The 21,630-nt window shown below is 40.1% G+C and overlaps 1 protein-coding gene across 8 annotated transcripts in view; it reads right to left on the reverse strand.

The window, feature by feature from the left end:
• KCNT2 (potassium sodium-activated channel subfamily T member 2) overlaps nt 1-21,630 on the reverse strand; it is a 282,967-nt gene that overhangs the window by 123,202 nt on the left and 138,135 nt on the right. For all 8 annotated transcript variants that reach the window (XM_050961381.1, XM_050961380.1, XM_050961379.1 and 5 more), the window contains exons 12-13: nt 14,010-14,146; nt 6,034-6,097 (exon numbers count right to left, since the gene is read on the reverse strand). In XM_050961381.1, the coding sequence (XP_050817338.1) occupies nt 6,034-6,097; nt 14,010-14,146 (201 nt within the window). The remainder of the gene's footprint in view (nt 1-6,033; nt 6,098-14,009; nt 14,147-21,630) is intronic.

The following is a 21,630-nucleotide window of genomic DNA, read 5'->3' on the forward strand; positions in this document are numbered from 1 at the left end:
CACCTCTTGCATGGCAATATACACACAGCTTGTTTACTTAGGTTGTGGGTAGGGATGAGGATTTGCCTAAATGAATTTTAAACTGCTACTAATACATTAGACGCAAATTATTTCCTTGCCCATGTTTAATATAATTAAATAAATGATGTAGATTAGATTTACTACAAAAATGTATTCCAGTTCTAATGCATTAGTGTTATTCTCATGAGTTAGATAAAATTTCCCAGGACAGATGGAAAGCATACCAGCCAATGTTAACTTTTGTTATACACAACAATCATATTTTTTTTTCTTCCAAAGATTATTCCAAATATTTTCTTTCCATTTTTTAATTTCCTCTGTTTTAATATTATTTCCTTCTAGTTGCTTAAAGCTGTCAGGAGCTATAGTGAGCATAGTGTGTTTTTTTTCTTTTTTTTTTTTTGTAGAAAACAATAAATTTTTATTAAAGACAGACATTTTAAATAAAAACACGTTGTCCTAAATGTAAAACACCAATAGATTATTCATATAAAGAAAAGGGACAAACTTTTAAAAGTTAAAATCTATTTCAATTTTAACATTTGCAGAACGTGTTGCCACACTTGTTATACCACTACATGCTATAGCTCCTTTTTTAATATTCTCTTTGTGATTCTGACAGTACAGAGGTTCACCTTGAAAAATATTTATAAACTTACTTGTGTAATACATTCAAGTATTCATTACAAGATCACCTCTGTGCAAATGCATTAACTCAACCTGCCCTCATGGCACACATTGCTCTTGTTCTTGTTACACACATATGATTTGTGTCATTCAGTTTGTTACCAGTGTGGGGAAAATCCAAATGCAACTTAGGAAGAGTCTAAAGGGGGCTAAGCTGGGGTAATATATGCCCCAAGAAGCCTGCTTTAACTAACACATTTTTAAACCCTCTTGTTAGTGCCTTTTAAACCCTCCTGTTACTGCATTTGCTGCACATCTATTTTTAATAAATGAGTGACACCTACTAATACACAGTATATTAAAGTCAGAAGTGTTGTGTAAGGAGATATTGTCTGGTTACTGAGTGTAAATCTAAGGTGGTTTAATATACCGACTGAGGGAGTTAAAAGAGGGTGTAAATTACACCAACCTTGACTCCTGCAATCTCATCTGTGAACTTCTAAATGCTTTGTATAGCCACATATTTTTGTAGACTGTAGAAAAGATTTGTACAATTTAAAAAATAAATACATAAAAATCTCAATTTTACAGTTGTTCAGAACAAAATTGTTTATAATTTGTTTTTACATGACATCTGTTATAGTCGTGGTATCTAACATAATGAGTGAAGTGCTCACATAATAATTCAGTGACTGTAGGAAACCTGAAGAGTCTGTTCAGTAATTGTCACAGAGGGCAATCTGCTGCCACAGGGAAAAGAGTTAGACTCCAAAAGATGCTCTTCTCCATGTCACTTCTTGGCCTGAACAAATAGCATCCTTTACCAGAGAAGAGATACGATAACTAAAAGGGGGTCTGGAAAGTTGAGAAATGCCTGCCCGCACGACAGGAAGCTCCCACTTCTGCTAGGGAGTAAGAAAAGTGGCTTGTGGCCCCATTGAAGTCACCTGTTATCTTGCTGCTCCCCTCCTAAGCTCTAGTGGTAGTCCATGGATCAGGCCCAACACAAATCCTGAGTCTGCAATCCATGGACCTATTGAAGTAGCAGGCAATGGCAGCCTCTTGCCAGCCAACAACAGTCATAACAAATGAGTAGAATCACTGACTAGTCAGAGCCAACACAAGCTTTGGGCTGAGGGGAGAGGAACCACTTTGGTCTGAGTTACGATGTGCATTTTGGTCAGGTGGCTGAAACAGGGGCACTTACGTTTTGTAGAGATGCCCAGTTTGTGTACTTAAAATATTTGTATGCTCTTGAATGGATCTTTGACTATTGTGCAGGTGGAAAATTAGAGGCATAAGAGTAGCTAAGCAATGGCATTTCTACCAGTCCAGTGCACTACTCAAGTGTTGCAGTTTAAAATCAGTTTTGTCTATAAGATAAAGTGTCAGGGTGCACTCTGAAACCAAACCAGCTTAGCCATTCTTAAACCGTGAACTTATTGATGATGAAACAGGGAACTGGCTTTGGTAGGTTCAAGCTTTCTCAAATTCAGCCATAAAATATATCCTTTTTTGAGTTTTAAATTCCATTTTGATCGCTGAGATTCAGCTGCCTAATTTCTGTTCTCGTATCCCCTCTGCATGTTTTATCCCTCACCCTCCCTCTTGTCCACCCTTCAACCAAAGTTGTTCTGGTTTCCATAAAGGTAGGAACGGCAAAGAAGTGTGCATGGAGGGGTTGGGAGTGGAAAAACTAAATCTTAGTGTATTTGAGGAGAAAAGAGAGAGAGACTCTATGGGCCATGCCCTTCATATAGACATTTACACCCATGCAAAACTGCTACCAGATCAGAATGGTGATGACAATTTTCAGTCACAAACATCTACAAAAGTTGCAGGTCAGTATAGAATCGGGCCCACAGTCTACAATGGAAGAAAAATGCTGCCCTTAATAAGTGAGCATTGGTCAAGAAAACTTTCTCTGATGGTATGGGAAGAATAAAGGCAAGACTGCCATTGGGACAGAGTCATAGTTACTGAGTAGAACAGCCCAGTTTAAGGGCAGGAATTGAACTCAAGAGCAGGGCAATTCTACTGAAGAACTATCTGAGTGCAGGACTAACCAATACACATAGTGAGTACTCTACCACCAAAATGGGGAAGCGTTAGTATAAGCAGTGCCGCCACGACAAGGCCCTTCCCCTTAGGCACTGGTTATAGGGAGAAAAAAGTCTTTATAGCAATATGTAAAAAAAATCAAGGTAACAGGAAAGGGGAGCACAACTGATTCCCCTTTATCACTGTGAAGGGAGACACTACATTGCCATTAGCCACCAGGGTTAGCAGTGACCCAGCGCACATTCCAACAAGGCATTCAGATCCCCAATAGCAAAAGGTAACAGGAACATTTCTTCAATAGTATTTGCCTTTTTGAATGCTGGCTGCTCTGAATATATTTGTAAATCTGTGTTGTCAGCATCTCTTCTGAGAGTGGCATAGCTAGTACTGTAAGCACAGAATGGAGACTGTAGTAGAAAGTCTGCTTGGAGGGGTTCCAACACTCCAAGATGCCTCTGCAGCCCCAAAGTGGCCAGTGCTGGCTGGAATGGATAAAGGACTACATGTCCAGCATGTTCCCCTAGACAGCCTCCTATGGAGTTCTGAATATAGTCTAAAGCTGTCCTTTCCTGGTAGAAATGTTGGGGAAGATAACATTTACACTGCTTTTCCTTCATCAGGGTGAATATCTCCTGCAGTGTAGCTGCCCATACCGTTGCAGAAAGGTGCAAGTTGCAACCTCCTGCACAAACAGGGGTGAATCAAACCCTCTATTTGCAAAGTTATTATTCTGGATCAGGTGGTTAAATTTAGGTTATTTTGGTTACTAGTAGGTTTTGGATTGCTATCAGTAGAAGGTACCATTAACAATTCAACAAGTATGAATTTACCCAGGTACTTGTAGTAACGATAGCATCTGCGTGGACTTTGAAGAGGAGATGCCACAATATCTCAGTCACTGCAGCATGGCAAATTCTGAGTGCCTGCTCTAGTTGAAGCATACTATTTGATTGACCTTCCAGTACCTTTTGCTGCTGTGTTCTCAAGATTTTGTAACGTATTATGAAGGCCCTTTTTGGAGGTATCAAATGTTAGATGATGACATCAGTTTTGGGAATGTCCTGGTAGGCGCCTAGGTCCAGATGCTCACATTTTTCACTGATGTCAATTCACTCATGTCCATTTACACCAGCTGAGCATCTGGCCCTTTGCTTTGCTTTGCTTTGAATTAACATAACTTTTTAAGCATATTCAAACACCTTCTAAGGTGTCTTAGTACAAATGAACAATTGCCCCACTAAAATCTGCAGCTAAGGGAGCATATATTCCACTCCAGGAGATCATCTTTTCTTCTTCTGACCTACAGCTTTATTGGTTCCTTTATCTTTCCTTCCCTGGTGCTGCTGCTCTGTCCCTGATAACATTGCCTGAAAAGTGACATGTTTAAGGTGGGGAGTAACTGGATTGGAAGGCTGAGATAATGGTTATGATGATTGGATTAGAGACTTATTTATTTATTGAATATACTCTATAGCTTTATGCAAAACCTTAAAAGTTTCTGTGTTAAACATGAAGGATGGGAGAACACTTGGAAAATTCATCACCACTTTTTATTGCCTAGAATGAGATCAGTAGCTTGAGAGGTAGATTATACAATATTACAATCTGGGTCAAGTATAGCTAAATTTCTTAGATTTTTACATCTAACACTTAGTTTATCTAGGCATGTTTCTTTGTTTATACATCTGTATATAAAAATGATTTTGTTAAAAAGGTGAGGAAAAGTTTAATTGAATTTACTGAAAATTATAACCATGTGCACTAGCAAATTACAAAAACTGGCTTGATTTCCTCTGTTAATATGTAAGATTCCTAATTTAACTCCACAAATGCTCAAACCTAAGTGAACTATCCTCTGCAGCCTGAGACCCTCTTGAGCAAAAACTACTAACAGTATTGTACTTTAGGATGGAGGTGTGTGGGAAGGTAGTAAGATGTGATCATAAAACTTACTTCCGTTAGTGGAGTTTTCAAGTGGGTCTTTCAAAGCAACAGAGCAGGACGCTACTCCAGTGCACTCTAGCTCTTATGGAAATGCTTTTAATTTTATCATAGATTTGTGGGAATCTGGATCTGTTTACATTATCAATGATCTCCCTTTGTGGATGTGTACTTCCCATTATTAACAATTGTTACCAGACAAATCATAATGAATGATTTATTCAAGGAATCCAGCCTCTTTTACTTGTGAATCGACCACATTTTGTCAAATGCAATAGTTATTAAAAATTAATCACCTGATAATTTATATACATAATTCTTAGTTTGTAGCTGTTTGGAAGCAGTTCACAGTGAGTACCTGATTTTTGAGTGTAAGCATAAGCAATATGATATGTCTGTTTCCTGACTGGATGAATATAACTCTTAGAATTGTATCAGAGGGGTAGCCATGTTAGTCTGGATCTGTAAAAGCAGCAAAGAGTCCTGTGGCACCTTATAGACTAACAGATGTATTGGAGAATGAGCTTTCGTGGGTGAATGCATGCATCCAACTAAGTGGGTAGTCACCCACGAAAGCTCATGCTCCAATACGTCTGTTACTCTATAAGGTGCCACAAGACTTTATGCTACTCTTAGAATTGGGTTTCTAGCCCAAACATTGCAAATAGTCCCATTGACTTCAGTAAGATATTCTGTATGACTTGAAGCAACTCTTGTGAATAAAGATTTCTTGATTTTTTTTGTCTATATAATTATAAAGAATCAGTATATTTCATATTTCTTATACTTTATATTACTCCTTTAACACAAAATTTTTAAAAAATCACAGAAATGTATTTTGCACTGGATGAAAAATATATTTTATGTTTACATGCCAAGATTTTAAAACTCTCTAATTTTCTTGAATAAATCTGACCTTAACTCTTGTTTGTACAACTTTGCTTACTGAGAAAGCAGTAATTTACATAAAATTGTATGTGAGATGTACTATTAAATCCTGTGTTATAAATGAGTGCAATCCTGTCTCCATTGAAATCTACTGCCAAGATTTCACCCTGTATGTCTAACGTGTATGTGTAAATTGGAGAATTATAACATTTATCCGTAGTTTTCTTATACTCTAATCCTTTTGGGGGAGAGGATCCTTTTTGTTCCATGTTTGTGCATGAGGTCCTGCTCCCTAACTGGGGTTCCAGTTTGCTGCAATAATACACATAGTAGTTTACAAAGAATAAGATCCCCACAAGAATAAGCCCCCCGTCCCTCTAATCCTTATGTCAGATCCAGAAGGGTGAACACCTACTCCTGCACAGAGCTCCATAATAGTAATAACTGTGTGAAGAGCATACACATGATTCTTCAAAGTATTTCTAAAGAACTTACCGCTGCTGTCCTGTCCACCTCGCACCGGCTACTCAGAATGAAACAGGCCTCAGCATCATCCATTCTAAAAGCAAATGGAAAAAGCAAAAACTATCAAATGTTATATATTTATATTTAAGCCACCATGTCATATGTGACAGCAATCCAAGTGTGCACAAGTCATACAGCATAAATTCTTGCTATGAATTTGTATTTCTAATAGTTAATGATAGCTTGATGCTTAGAAGTATATTGGACCAAAGTTTTAAGTCAGCTATTTTCATGTATTTTCTGAATGTCAGTTGTTTCTGAGTTTGACCACATAGTCGCTCTCGGTACCTATCATTCTAGTCTTGTAGTACAACTTTCAGTAATACCAACGAGAGTTGTGCCTCAGCAAAAGGTGCAGTTTGGGGCCTAAACTCAAGGTAAAATGCATTAAGTGTAATGAGTACAACAGGTGATATGTGCAACCAATCTATTCACTCTAAGAGTACAATAATACAGAATTTTCATTGTCATGTCCCTTTAACACCTCCAGATACACCAGGATACTTTTCTGTACATAACTCAATTTCTTACTGTAGGTATAATGATATGCACTATCAATAAGAATGTGTGAAAAGTTCATATTGTACTGATAATACTTAGTCCTCTTACAGTGCATTTCCTCCACTTATCTCAAAGCACTTTAAAGAGGAGTGAAAAAAATCTCCATTTTAAAGATGGGAAATCTGAAGCACAATGGCAAAGCTGGGAAATTGAATGCAAGTCTCATGACTCGATCTGCTATATAGTTTTAAGAGGCTAGAAATTTGGAACCTGACTGCTTTTTGAAGAAATTTCTGATTTTCAGATCAATATGACTCATAACAAAACAAAAATGTATTTTTTCAGATGTACAGTTTGAAATCAGACTTCCCTTAAATGAACATAAAAACATCTGTTTTAAAACCAAAGATAAAAGATCATATATCTCTGTTTAAATTTAAGAAAAAATCCACTGTAGAGTACATGATGGATACAGATTTGAACACTACATTATAGGGCAAATTTTGCTTCATATCATGTGTATCTCCATTAATATTCATGGGTTTGACCAAGTGAAATAGAGAAGAATTTGGCATGTGTACCATTTTACAAATCTTACTCAGTCAAACCTTGCTGATGTTAATTATATCAATGCAAAGCAAAGCCTCAGTTCCACAAGCACTTATTCATGTGTTTCAATTTTACTAACACAAGTAGTCTTGTCATTTTCCTGGATTTTACAATATGACATTACAGGACTCTTTCAATAGCATTACTCACATACACAAAGTTAAATATATATGTAAGTGTTTGCTGGTCTGGTCCCAAAGTCTCAGAATTTAAAATCCCAGAACATTCCTAAATATTGTCTATTTACATATCTATAAAAGTTGCATCATAAACTAGTTACATTTCAAGGGTTTGGTAAATAGTGGATTTTCAGAAGAATAATGATGCGGGTGAGAATATTTCAAATTAATTGCATTGTATTAGAATGTTTCCGTTTCTCATTGCAATGCAGTTACATAATGGCATTATTTTTTTCTAGGACATCTTAAAATATAATCACATTATATATCTCTTTATTGATGATGAAATGTTAAATAGCAAATGCAATTAGATATTGACATTAGATTAACACAGGATTGCTGTCCATTAAAGACTGCTGTTCAAAGGGCAAAATTCATCCTTGAACCTAGAGCCAGCCCAAAACCTGTGCCCTACTTCAAATCCCATTTACCTACTCAAAATAGGAGTTCCAGGGGATTTAAGTGCTGTCCTTGTGCTGGCCCCTTGCAAATTAGCTAATTTCATCAAATGTGATAGAGGACATCTACAAATGTTGTGGGGGGTTTTTTAAATAGAAACCGGGACACGTAGTAAAGGATTGTCTGACCAGGTGAATATATTCATCATGTCCCGTGGAGAACTGATTGAATTATTCGTTATGAACAAATAATCTGGCAAATGTATGAAAATAATCTGACTAGTGTCTGACTGTATTATATGAATGAACAATTTTCAGCCTATGAGCTGTTTGCAAACAATTCAGTATTTGCAACCGGCTATTCCTGGCATGTGATGGGTCATTTAAGTCACATGGTATTGTTTCTGCTCCATATTCATAGATTCTAGGACTGGAAGGGACCTTGAGAGGTCATCGAGTCCAGTCCCCTGCCCTCATGGCAGGACCAAATACTGTCTAGACCATGCCTAATAGACATTTATCTAACCTACTCTTAAATATCTCCAGGGATGGAGAGTCCACAACCTCCCTAGGCAATTTATTCCAGTGTTTAACTACCTTGACAGCTAGGAACTTTTTCCTAATGTCCAACCTAAATCTCCCTTGCTGCAGTTCAAGCCCATTGCTTCTTGTTCTATCATTAGAGGCCAAGGTGAACAAGTTTTCTCCCTCCTCCTGATGACACCCTTTTAGATACCTGAAAACTGCTATCATGTCCCCTCTCAGTCTTCTCTTTTCCAAACTAAACAAACCCAATTCTTTCAGCCTTCCTTCGTAAGTCATGTTCTCAAGACCATTAATCATTCTTGTTGCTCTTCTCTGGACCCTCTCCAATTTCTCCACATCTTTCTTGAAATGCGGTGCCCCGAACTGGACACAATACTCCAGCTGAGGCCTAACCAGTGCAGAATAGAGCAGAAGAATGACTTCTTGTGTCTTGCTCACAACATACCTTTTAATGCATCCCAGAATCACGTTTCCTTTTTTTGCAACAGCATCACACTGTTTGGTACCATCTGCAAACTTAATAAGCGTACTTTCTATGCCAACATCTAAGTTGTTGATGAAGATATTGAACAGAGATGGTCCTAAAACAGACCCCTGTGGAACCTCACTTGTTATACCTTTCCAGCAGGATTGGGAACCACTAATAACTACTCTCTGAGTAGGGATATCCAGCCAGTTATGCACCCACCTTATAGTAGTCCCATCTAAATTGTATTTGCCTAGTTTATCAATAAGAATATCATGCAAGACCGTATCAAGTGCCTTACTAAAGTCTAGGTATACCACATCCACCACTTCTCCCTTATCCACAAGCCTCATTATTCTATCAAAGAAAGCTATCAGATTGGTTTGACACAATTTGTTCTTTACAAATCCATGCTGGCTATTCCCTATCACCTTACCACCTTCCAAGTATTTGCAGATGATTTCCTTAAATACTTGCTCCATTATTTTCCCTGGCACAGAAGTTAAACTAACTGGTCTGTAGTTTCCTGGGTAAATGTGGGTTAATAAAAGTTTGCAGACAGGATAATCATGAAAAGCAATGTTCGCATGAATCAAAGTATTTGCACTTTATTAATGAAGCAATTCCTCAAACATTGTTGTGACTAAAATCACATTTCAGTGAATGATTTTTACTTTAAAGAAAGGCAGATGTGTAACTGAAGAGCAGTGAAGACTATTGAGTGAAGGTGTGTGAGCAGGGTTTCTATAGTATTCAAGATGTTTCACTTCTAAGGTACATAACTACAAGATTTCATAGGCCACTCACATTTGAATTTCCATGCTGAATACAGAGATTTTTAGAATTATAGGCAGGACTGGTGGCATTGTGTATTCTTACTTTTGTCTCATACTTTCCATTACAAAACCTCTTTTTCAGTTGCTTACAACTTTGCAAAACATTAGCCACTGGGCTGAAATTTTCCATGCTGGGTGCCCACTTCCAGTGCATTCCCTTCCAGATCCTGTAAGATTACTAAGTCTCACCAGGTCTCTGCTGTCAGCAAATATCTGTGATATACACACTTTGCCAGTGGGTATCTTTCCCTCTCCAGTGCTGCTCTATTTAGAGGATGACAACTTACTATAGCTATCAGTTACTCCATTAGCTCAAACAGCAGAAGACTGAGTGGTGAATCTAAAGGTTCCAAGCCTGCTGATGAACCGTGTGTGTTAATATGATGGCACAGGATGAAATTTCTGAATTCTCAGTTGGCCTTTTTAAAAAACCTATGATATTACACACACACACACCAGTGTTACTAAAACATTTTATTAAAGTTGCAAACTCAAGCACTCAAAAGTTAGGAGATGACAGAATTAAATTGGCTTCAAACATAGCCTATTGTGCCAACCAGAAAGACCACGGTTGCTGGTGTCGCACGAGGCATCCTGTAGTGAAGTTTCCATATCTGGCTTACTCCTGTGAATCCATGAATTTATGGGGCAGCTTCATGGGCACTACAGGTAAGGTTAGGTGGTGTACCCCTTTGTGCACTGATGGACAGTCTGAGAGCATGGTGTACTGGGGTGTTTTTGTCCATGCGAGTAACATGGTGGCAGAGCATGCAATGCCGTTTTTTAATATTATGAGTGTTTTGAAGGGAGGCCAGATCTCTGCCTATGCAACCTTAATTCATCCTCCTGCACCTATGCATTATGGTACAGTAAAAGTACATAATCGTATACTATTTTTCCAGAGGACCCCTGCCTTCCTCATTGAACAGGATAGACTTGCTCTGGGGATGAATCAGGGTTGTGTAGTGAAGGAGGCTGTCTATAGAATCCCTGCTTTGTTGATGAAGTTGGAAGTTGTGTACTGAATGAGGGAAGTGACTGAAGAAAATTAAAAAAGAAGGTCTCATGGTTAAGACAGTTGAATGCTGTCCTGCAGAATTTGATTTGATATCTGCCTCTGTCATAGAGTTCCCATATGATTCTGCACAAGTCATTTTAATAAAAATTTTGGAAGGTGGTCACACTGTGTTCTTAATTTTCTGGGTGCCTAATTTGAGATCTTGGGGGCTGATTTGCAGAAGTTCTGAGCACTCATAACTGCAACTGCAATGGGTGCCATGCTTGAATATTTAAAATTCTATATAATTCTAAAAACTCTGAAAAATCAGAATCTAGGCAACTCAAATTGGGCACCCAAAATTAGTGACTACTTTTGACCTTAATCTCTCTCTTCCTCAGCTCCCCACTTGTACAATTGAGATACCACCAGCGCCTCACAAAACATGGGTTTTTGTGAAGATAGATTAATGTTTGTGAAGCACTCACATAATATAGTGATGAATACCACAAAAAAACCCATGAGGAAATAAATAATTCTGTCTTAAGAGCAGGGTTTGAATTTTCAATAGATAAGACATGGGACCACTCAGACGACAAAATATGGGATAATTGCTCATAATTTACCACTGTCCATTCTGTACACTGAATAAAACAGGCGTCCCATGGAAATAGTGGTATGTAATCATGTAATTAAAGACTGTATCATCTTGCATATGCAGGAGGAGACTGGATTATGGTTGAAAAGGCAACCTTAATTTCAGCATTCCCTGACATTTGAGTTCTTGACTTTGTAACCTTAATTTCTTTTAACATAGTTTTTGTGTAATATATATATAAATTTTGATAATGAGACAACTAGATTTTATTTTTATAATAGGAAATAACAACTACCTAATATTTTATTTACTAGAGAAATTTACCAAGCATCTGTTATTTTTCAGTACCTTGTTTTTCATAAAAAGAACTGAAATATAGCAACCTCTTAGTTACTGGGTTATATTTCATACTAAATGTTCTATTAAATTCCCACCATGCTGTTTCCCTCAGGACATGTTAAAAAAAAATCTTTAGGTACATTCAATTACATGTTCTGCAGAAAAAAGTGCAATTCTACAGTTGACTAGCTTCAGGTTATTAAGGTTATTCTAGGCTAAATGCATATGATTATGCTCAGAGAACAGCATTTTGATTCTTTTTCACTTCCTAAGATGTAAAACAAATGCTAACTAAATCCCACTAGAGAATCTTTTCTCAAGATCAATGGGAAAGCAAAAAATGGCAACTTTTTTATATCATCTTTTTATGGGGAGGAAGGGAGCACAATCTTCTCTCTGAACAGACCTTTTATTTTTTTTCTTTTAAACATCCAATATTAGCTCTTTATCAGAGATAGAAATTTGAGAAAACATTCCTCTCAAGACTCCAAAGAAATGTGATGTCTGGACTATAATCGTCTATTAAATTCAGATCAAGTTTCAACTTAAAATAAAAAAAAAAGAGGTGATTTGTTTTTAGGATGGTATTATCAACCAGTTTGCAAATGCTTACATGGATTAGGTATAATAACAAAGCATGAACAGTCCATAAATAGGAAGAAATGGAGATGGGATGCAATGAATACTCAACAGGCACTGATCTATACCATGTGTCTTGATGTTTTGTTTGATTCGTGTGTGTGGGGGAGGGGGATCAGTTAACACTTCCTGGATGGGAAGAATAGCTGTATAGGTCTTGCTATTGAAGCTTGTTGTAAGGAAGGTGTTGGAGGAGGGCACGGAGGCATAGCAGACTCATGTAAAAGGGCACGCCTTCCACTTCCTATCTTTCTCTGCACATACAGACTACTTGGAGACTCTCTGCTTGTAAACACCACATGTGGTTTATTTACAATGTTCCCCTGGCACTTGACAGCATTGTGGACCAAGGACAGGAGAGGAAGGAGATCACTCCCTCAAAAGTTGCTCTTGGGACTTCTCTTGCCATCTCTCCCCCGTGTCATTTCTTTCCTACGCCTTTTCTACTTTCTGAGCTAATGGATTAATTAGCCTTGTAGCTCTCTCCAGATCATCCCCATACTATCAGTTAGGCACAATTATCATAGTCAGGTTTACTCCTATGCAACTAACTGGTGATGAAGTGATCAGAGTGCTGGTACAGCTGCTGTTGCCCAACACTCTGTCACAACTAGGTAAAGCGAGTTGCTTACAGTTGAATGAGGTTAACAATGAGAATGGGTACAGCATGTGAAGGGGAATATTTGCTTTTGCTTCCTTTCTTTTTACTTCAGTTGTCCAGATAATCACCATTGAATCTTATCATCACTCATGCGAATTCTAAAACCACTTATCGGCTTTCCAGTATCCAGTGCTGTATGATAGGGTATAAAAACACTACACAAGACAGAAAGGGGTTAAAAAGCAGCTATAGGCTCAGACAGCCCTGCCTTGCCACACCTGTAAACCATGCCAGGCTTGAGGAGGAGGCTTAAAGGGAGAAGCCCAGACCAGAGGGCTCCATCCCAGGAAGATGGACAGACTTTTCATTTTCAGCTCCCAAACAGGAGCCCAGTCAAGGGCCAAGCTCCTTTACGTTTCCTGTCAAGACGGGGCAGTAGTACAGATGGCTAAAGGACCCTTGAGGGATCGTGTGGCTCTTCATTTCTATTAGTTTAGCTTTTTTTCCCTTTGTCATGTTGGGAACTGGGACCAGGGGCTTGATTCCACAGTAGATCTCTGCTAAGAGGAGATGGTGGGCTGACTGAGAAAGTAGTCCAGAGAAGAAGCAAGAGTTCTGACAATACAGAACTTAACCACATGCTTCAGTGTCCCTAGGCTGGAACTCTAGGGGAGAGTGACTGATTTCCCCTAAGCATCACTGATCCCAGAGGCAAGGAGCTAGAAACGTTATTGGGCCTGGACCTGGGCCACTGATGCAAGGGAAAGGAACTACTGAGTTAAACTCTGATTTATCCCAAAAGGAGTGAGACTAAATGTGTCCTGGCCAGAAGGTCAAGCCCAAGATGAAGGGGACAGCTAGTGGACCTGGACAGCTGGTTGGCAAGGTTATGGAGAGAGAACACCCAGCCACAAGTCGGTGCATCAACTGGTGAGTCATTTTGCCATGAAAAGCAATTATTTGATTTATTTCTGAATTGTTTTAATGCTGCTCTTAAAATGGAGACAGAAGAGACAAGTGACAAAAAGCTTGGTCCAATAAAGTAGAGTTAGATTACAAGTGGCTTTAAAAAAAAAAGTTAGGAACAAAGCTGAATTATGCCAAAGATTTACTCATGTTACCCTTCTAAAATGCACAAACTTCTTTTCTAATCTGGGTCATGTTGTTTGTAAATCTTATTTAAGAAGTATGAGTTGAAACAAATAAATGAAAAATAAATATATTAGTTTTTGCCTACTTAGCTCTCAACAGATCCTGATCTTTCAGTACTGAGCCTTGCAGATAGATAACTCTTTGAGACCACATTGGAATTTGCAACACTCTTCTCACTTGAGCATCCATCTCAGTAGGACACAAAATAACCACATAATAGTCCTGTCAAAAATATAAAAGAGAGTAGAAAAAGCATTTGGATTATTTACTGTTACCTTCTGTTGTCACTGTAGTATTGGTTAATAGAGAATCTGAAGGTGAAAAAGTATCTGTAATAACTTTTAAAATTGTTTCTTGGATAAACTATTTGAACATTGCACATTTCAGATTCTATAATAAAACTGGAGCTTTAAAAATTGTCACAACATTTTTTTTAATAAACAATTCAGATTCCCATCCTGTTTATAGCTGGTAAATTTATTAGGTGAAACAAGCAAATATTATGGATGTTTTCCCCAGATTAAGGGTCAAGTCCAGTTTCCTTTTCCAATATGGTTCTGCTGTGAGCAGATGGTGGAATGAAGTTGAGGAATTCAGGATATCTTCCCTTCCCCCAGTGAAACTGTGCAAGAAGAGTAGTGAATTGGATCCAGCATTGCTGCCCACATAAGGAATCACTTATTGCATAAGTGTCCTTTGTAGGATTCTTCCACCATTGAGATGACGGAATCTCCGGAACCTGTGGTAGGAGGATTTTGCTCCCCTTCTCCCCAGGGTATCCTCTCAGCTCCTGGCCTGTTATTCCGGCTATGTGCTAAAATTTGTGTCTATGTGTATTAAATATACACTGTACACACAGTTATGAATTGAATGTGGGTCTCCCATATGCCAGGAGATTGCTCTAACCGCTGGGCTAAAAGTTATAAGGTTGGCCCCACAACCTCCTTCTGTTCTGCTGCTACCAGATTTTGAATGGGATCTGATCTGCTAGGCAGCCTCTGAGGGTGCATATCACAATCTGGCCCCTTCACATGACGTAGGCAGCTGAATGCTTATTTTCCCGCAGGTCATGGATAGCTCTGCAGCTTAAGTGGGAGATGTAAATGGAGGCATCAATGTACATGCCCAGAAGCAGGAACTTAGATGAAGGGGTAACATTTACCCTTAGGTGTCGAGTGAGTTTAGAAAGTCTTCTGAATCTCAAATTTCAGTGGAGCCAAAACTGGGTCTTAGGTGCCTAGGCCTGGATCTTCAGTGACTATGTCTGGAGTAAATGTTCCAAAGACTCTTTGTGGACCTGGGCCTACATATGAAATACATGTTTGGTTATCCTCCTCTGTGTTGTTGAGGAGGATAAAAGTCTTGGAGAAGGAGATCAACCTACAGCAAAGGGAAATGAACCTATAGTTGGGACCCTATTTCCATATGACTTCATGCTGTCCTCTTGTACAGAGAATACGTTTCCAGGTGAGGGGACCACTGTTGTTAGGAAGAGACAGTTAATATTAATGTAGGATTTGATTATTAGAAATATAGATAGTTGGGTTTGTGATGACTGGGAAAACCATATGGTGAATTGCCTTCTGGATACGAATGTTGCAGACCTCTTAAGACAGGTGGACAGACTAATCGGTAGTGCTGAGGAGGAGCTGGTGGTCATGATACATGTAGGTACCAATGACACAGGGAAAGGTAGGAGAGAGGTCCTGTAGGCTAATTTAGCCTGCTAGGTAAGAGGTTCAAGTTCAGGACCTCCACGGTGGCATTCTCTAAAAGGCAGGCGGAACTGCAGAGTATCAATACATGAATGACATGATGGAGGAGGGATTTAGGTTTTATTAGGAACTCGGGAACCTTTTGGGAAAGGAAGAGCCTATATAGTAAGGATGGGTTCCACCAAAAACCAAACAGAATCGGATTGCTGAAAGGTAAATTTAAAAATATCATAGAGGACTTTTTAAACTAAGGGCTGGGGGAAAGCTGACAGATGCAGAGGAGCACACGTTTTGGACAGACACATTCTTCAGGGGAGGATTTTTTTAAAGGTGATACTCTATATCCTAGTAAAAAGGAGAGGCTAGAAGTTGATAAAGTACAGGTAGGAACTGAAGAAACAGTCAAAAAAGAGTCCTATTCAATTACATCACATGAAGGCAGACAACTAAATATTGACAAATTCTATAAGTGTTTGTATACAAATGCTAAAAGTTTAAAAACTAAGATGGGTAAACTTGAGTGGCTGGTATTAAATGAGCATATAGATATAATAAGCATAATGGAAACTTGGTGGAACAATGATAATCAGTCGGAACTGAATAGGTCACAATCATGTGGGAGTGACACTGTGAAAGAAGGCATAGTCATATATGGTAAAAACAAACAAACAGTACCAAAGAATATCTATGGATAGAAATTCCATGCTTGAATAATAATAGTATAGCGGTAGGAATATATTATTGACCACTTGACCAGGGAGATGACTGTTAAATGCTTACGGAGATTAGATAAGCAACAAAGGCAGAAAAAGCGATAACAATAGGGGATTTCAGCTATCCCCATCTCGAATAGGAACACGTCACTTCATGATGGAATGCAGAGATAACACTTCTAGACACTATTAATGACTGCTTCTTGGAGTAGATAGTTCTAGAACCCACAAGAGGAGAGGCAATTCTTAATTTAACCCTAAGTGATGCACAGGATCTGGTTCAAGAGGTGAATCTAGCTGAACCTCTCAGTAATAGCAATCATAATGTAATTAAAGTTAACATCCTTGCGGGGGGGGGGGGGGGGATATACCAAAGAAACTCACCACAGTAGCATTGAACTTCCAAAAGGGAAACAATACAAATATGAGGAAGCTAATTAAGCAAAAAAAGGAACAGTCACCAAAGTGAAATGCCTGCAAGCTGCATGGAAATTTTTAAAAACATCACACTAAAGCATAAAACTATATGTAGACCCCAAATAATAATAATAAAAAAGACCAAAAAATGCTGCCCTGGCTAAACAATACAGTAAAAGAGATGGTTAGAGACAAAAAAATAAATCCTTTTAAAATTGGAAGCCGAATCCTACTAAGGAAAATAGAAAGGAGTATTCATTTTGCCAAGCCAAGTGTAAAAGTATAATTAAGCAGGCCCAAAAAAGAATTTGAAGAGCAACTAGTAAAAGACAGAAATGAACAGCAATAATTTTTGTAGTACATCAAAAGCAGGAAGCCTGCCAAAAAATCAGTGGGGCCACTGGATGGTTCAGGTGCTGAAGGAGCACTTAAGGAAGGCGAAGCCATTGCAGAGAAGCAAAATGAATTCTTTGCATTGGTCTTTGCTGCAGAGGATGCGAGGGAGATTTCCACACCCGAGCCATTCTTTTTTGGTAACAAATATGAGGAACTGTCCCACACTGAGGTCTCAATACAGAAGGTTTTGGAACAAACTGATACATTTAACAGTAATAAATCACCAGGGCCAGATAGTATACATCCAAAAGTTCTAAAAGAACTCATATATGAAATTTGCAGAACTTCTGTCTATGGTATGTAACCTATCACTTAAATCAGCCTCTGTACCAGATGACTGGTGGATAACTAATATGAAGCCAATTTTTCAGAAAAGGATCCAGAGGCAATCTTGGAAATTACAGGCTGGTAAACCTAATTTCAGTAGCAGGCAAATGTATTGAAACTATAGTCAAAAATAGAATTATCAGACACCTAGATGAACATAATTTGTTGGAGAAGAATCAACATGGCTTTTTTTTTAAAGGGAAATTGTGCTTCACCTAGCTATTAGAATCCTTTGAGGGGGTCAGCAAGCATGTGGACTAGGGTGATCTAGTGGATATAGTGCACTTTGATTTTCAGAAAGCCTTTGACGAGGTCCCTCACCAAAGGCTCTTAAGCAAAGTAAGCAGTCATGGAATGAGGGAAGGCCCTCTCACGGAATAAAAGATAGGAAACAAAGGGTAGAAATAATGGTCAGTTTTCATAGTGGAGACTGGTAAATAACAAGGTCCCCCAAGGATGTGTATGAGGATCTGTGCTGTTGAACATATGCATTAATGATCTGGGAAAAGGGATAAGCAGTGGCTAAGATGGCAGATGATACAAAATTACTCAATATAGTTAAGCCCAAAGCTGACTATAAAGAGTGACAGGAATCTCACAAAACTGGATGAGTGGGCAAGAAAATGGCAGATGAATTTCAATGTTGATAAATGCAAAGTAATGCACACTAGAAAACATAATGCCAACTACACATCACGATGATTTGGTCTTAGTTAGCTGTTAACACTCAAGAAAGTGATTTTGGTGTCATTGTGGATAGTTCTCTGAAAACATCCACTCAATATGCAGTAGCAGTCAAATATGCTAGCAATGTTAGGAAGCATTAGGAAAGGGATAGAAAATGACAGTAAAAATCATAATGCCACTAAATAAATCTGGTACGCCCACACCTTGAATACTGTGTGCAGTTTTGGTTGTCACATCTAAAAAAATATATATTAGAATTGAAAAAGTAGAGAATGGCAAGAAAAATGATTAGGGATATGCAATAGTTCCTATACAAGGAGAGATTAAAAAGCTTGGAAAGGAGATGGCTGAAGAGCGATATGATAGACGTCTATAAAATTATGACTGGCGTGGAGAAAATGAATAACTGTTCTTTACACCTGCACATAACACACATAATAGGCATCACTTAATGAAATTAATTGGCAGCAGTATGACAGGGTGCTGGGCAAAGGGTTGCTGATTCAGCCCTGTAACACCAGTTCCCATTTAGGGGAATAAATCAGAACTGGCAAGATATAACCTGGCCCTAATTGGGGGAGCAGAGACAGATTTCACCTAATTAGCCTGGGGCTGTATAAAAGCCTCAGGGGATGTAAGAAAGGGAAAAGGCAGGGAGTGGAAGCAGAGAAGTAGCTCTTCCCTCCCTCCCTTCCTTGTGCAGATGGTGAAGGGCCAACTGTACTTACTGAAACAATGATGAGAACAAGCCTGTGAATAAACTGCACCAGTGGTTACTAACCTCAGGGTCTCAGAGTGACTTTGTGGACCTAGCAGAGGCAGGAGCCAAGAGAGACTCTGATACATGTAGGGGCTTGTCCAGGATCCCGTATTAGAGCAAGTGTTTGGCAGCCTGGAGATGGAGGAGACTCTGCAATGGCTGGTCAAGCAGCAGGAGGAGGTGCAGAAGTCAATGCAGAGTTTTCAGCAAGCCCACCAGCTGGAGAGACAGGCCTTGCTCACCTAGCGGGCAGAACAGCAGAAGAGTCTGCAGGACTTCATTTGGGAGCAGGCTAGGATCCAGCAGCAGCTCCTGCAGAAAGTGGTGAGTCCCACAGGAGGGGATGGCATTCGGGTGCTGGGTTTCGGACTATGTAAAATGGGCCAGACGGATGACTCTGGTGCCTTCCTAGGCAGCTTTGAGTGGGTAGCTGCAGGGGCTGGATATGACAGGGCAACCTGAGCCCTGCGACTGGCTCCCTACCTAGCTGGCAAATCCCAAGCGGCCTACTTGGCCTTAAATGAAGAGCAGACCAGGAATTATGAAGTGTTAAAGGCAGCCATCCTGGATCAGGTGGGGCTGACCGTGGGGAAGTACTGCCAGAAGTTCTGGTTGGTGAGGTGGATGGGGTGTTGTGGCCCCAGGCATTCACTCAAAATTTAATGAACTGGGTTACCAGCTGGCTGAGGCTGGATGCACAAACAGTGAGGGAGACTATAGAGGCCCTCATCCTAGATCAGTTTTTACAGGCCAGAGAAAATAAAGGTGTGGGTGCAGAGGCACCAGTCAAATAAGGTTGAGGCGGCTGTAAAGCTTACGGAAGAGTATGCAGAGGTAGACTTCCCCAGGAAGGAGGGACAGCTGAGCAAGGAAGTGGAGACTGGGAGAAGGTCCAGAGAATCCAGGAAAGGCTCAGAGAACAAATGGGAGCACACGCTAGGGTCTCCCATGGGGTCCAGACCAGTTGTCTGCTGGCAGTGCGGATGACCAGGACACAAGAAGGGGGACTGCCTGCCCATGGACTGTGGATGGGCAAAGTTTTTTTTGTCATTGGGCAAATGCTAGAGGGTGGGGGTGGAAGCTGTCCACTGTTCCAGTAATGGTGGGGAGGAAACCCCAGTGAGCCCTGGTGGACTCTGCCTCAGCCTGCTCTCTGGTAAAACAGAAGCTGGTGAGGCCGCACTGGATTTTATTTGGATTTGGTGAGCTGGTGGATTTTGGGTGTTAAGATGGATATAGAATGCATTCACAGGGATAGGAGGCAAAACCTTATGGTCCAAGTGCCCCATGAGGTTTGGGGCTGGTTTAAGTGGCAACGGGCAGGGGCAGTAAAGGGACTACCTTATATGGTGATAATGGGTACAGACTGAGACGCCTTCCCAGGAGGGAATGTGGGCCGAGGGAGAATCTCCGAGGAACAGGGTAGAGACCCTTGAGAAGAAAACTCCTAGCCAATAGAGCTTAAGAAGGAAGTTATGGGTGAAATGTCCACCCTAGAATCCTCAATCGGAGAGCAAAGCCCAGCGGAGGCCTTTATTAGCGGACACCCCAGAGGAAGAGATCCAGGCCTCATTGGATGAGCTTGGAGGACCAGAAGCCCTGAGCCTCTGGGAGAGGGCTGGGACCAACCCCGAACCCCTGACAGAAAGGAAGAGGGGGGAGAACAAGGGAACATCCTGGAGGCTGTGAATGGTGCGAGGCCCTGTGGGGCCATCCACTCCACACACAATGTAGTTTCTGTGGTTGGAAGATGAAGGAATCCCACATGGCAAGCCCTGGGTTTGACCCAAAAGAGGGTAAAGGACTCCACCGTAGTAGAGGAAGGAGAGGATGCAGAGGTGCAAACCTTGTGTTTGGAGAAGTAGGGGAGATGTGTGACAGGGTGCTTGGCAAAGGGTTGCCTATTCTGCTCTCTCACACCAGCTCCCATTTAGCGGAATAACCTGGCCCTAATTGGGGAAGCAGAGAGAGCTGTCACCTAATTAGTGTATAAAAGCTGCAGGGGAAGGAAGCCAAAGGGGAGCAGAAAGAAAGGGAAAAGGCAGGAGTGGAAGCAGGGAGGTAAACCATCCATCCTTACTGCAGCTAGTGAAGAACCAACTATACATAGTGAAAACGTGATAGGAACAAGTCTGTGAATAAACTGCATCAGTGGTTATTAACCCCGGGTCTCAGAGTGACTTTGTGGACCTAGTAGCAGCAGGAGCCAAGGGCGGGGGCCAGCTGCATGTTGCTACAAGCAGGTTTCAAACAAACATGGGGAAGTACTTCACAGAATGCACAGTCAACCTCATTGCCAGTGGATGTTGTGAAGGCCAAAAGTATAACATGGAAGTAATTGGCAACTCTCTTACCACTTCAAAAGTTATTTTTCCTCCCTTGGTATCCTGCTGTTAATTGATTTCTCTTGTTCGAGTGACCTCACACTTGGTAAAGCACCCCCATCCTTTCATGTATTTATACCTGCTCTTGTATTTTTCATGCATCCAATGAAGTAGGTTCTAGCCCACAAAAGTTTATGCCCAAATACATTTGTTAGTCTCTTAAAGTGCCACAAGGACTCCTGGTTGTTTTTACTGATACAGACTAACACAGTTACCACTCTGAAATAGGGAAGAATAGGTCCATCAGTGGCTATTAGCCAAGATGGTCAGGTATGCTAGCCATGCTCTGGGTGTCCCTGAACCTCTG

Source organism: Gopherus flavomarginatus, chromosome 7 (assembly GCF_025201925.1).
Source record: "Gopherus flavomarginatus isolate rGopFla2 chromosome 7, rGopFla2.mat.asm, whole genome shotgun sequence".
Taxonomy (NCBI): Eukaryota; Metazoa; Chordata; order Testudines; family Testudinidae; genus Gopherus; species Gopherus flavomarginatus.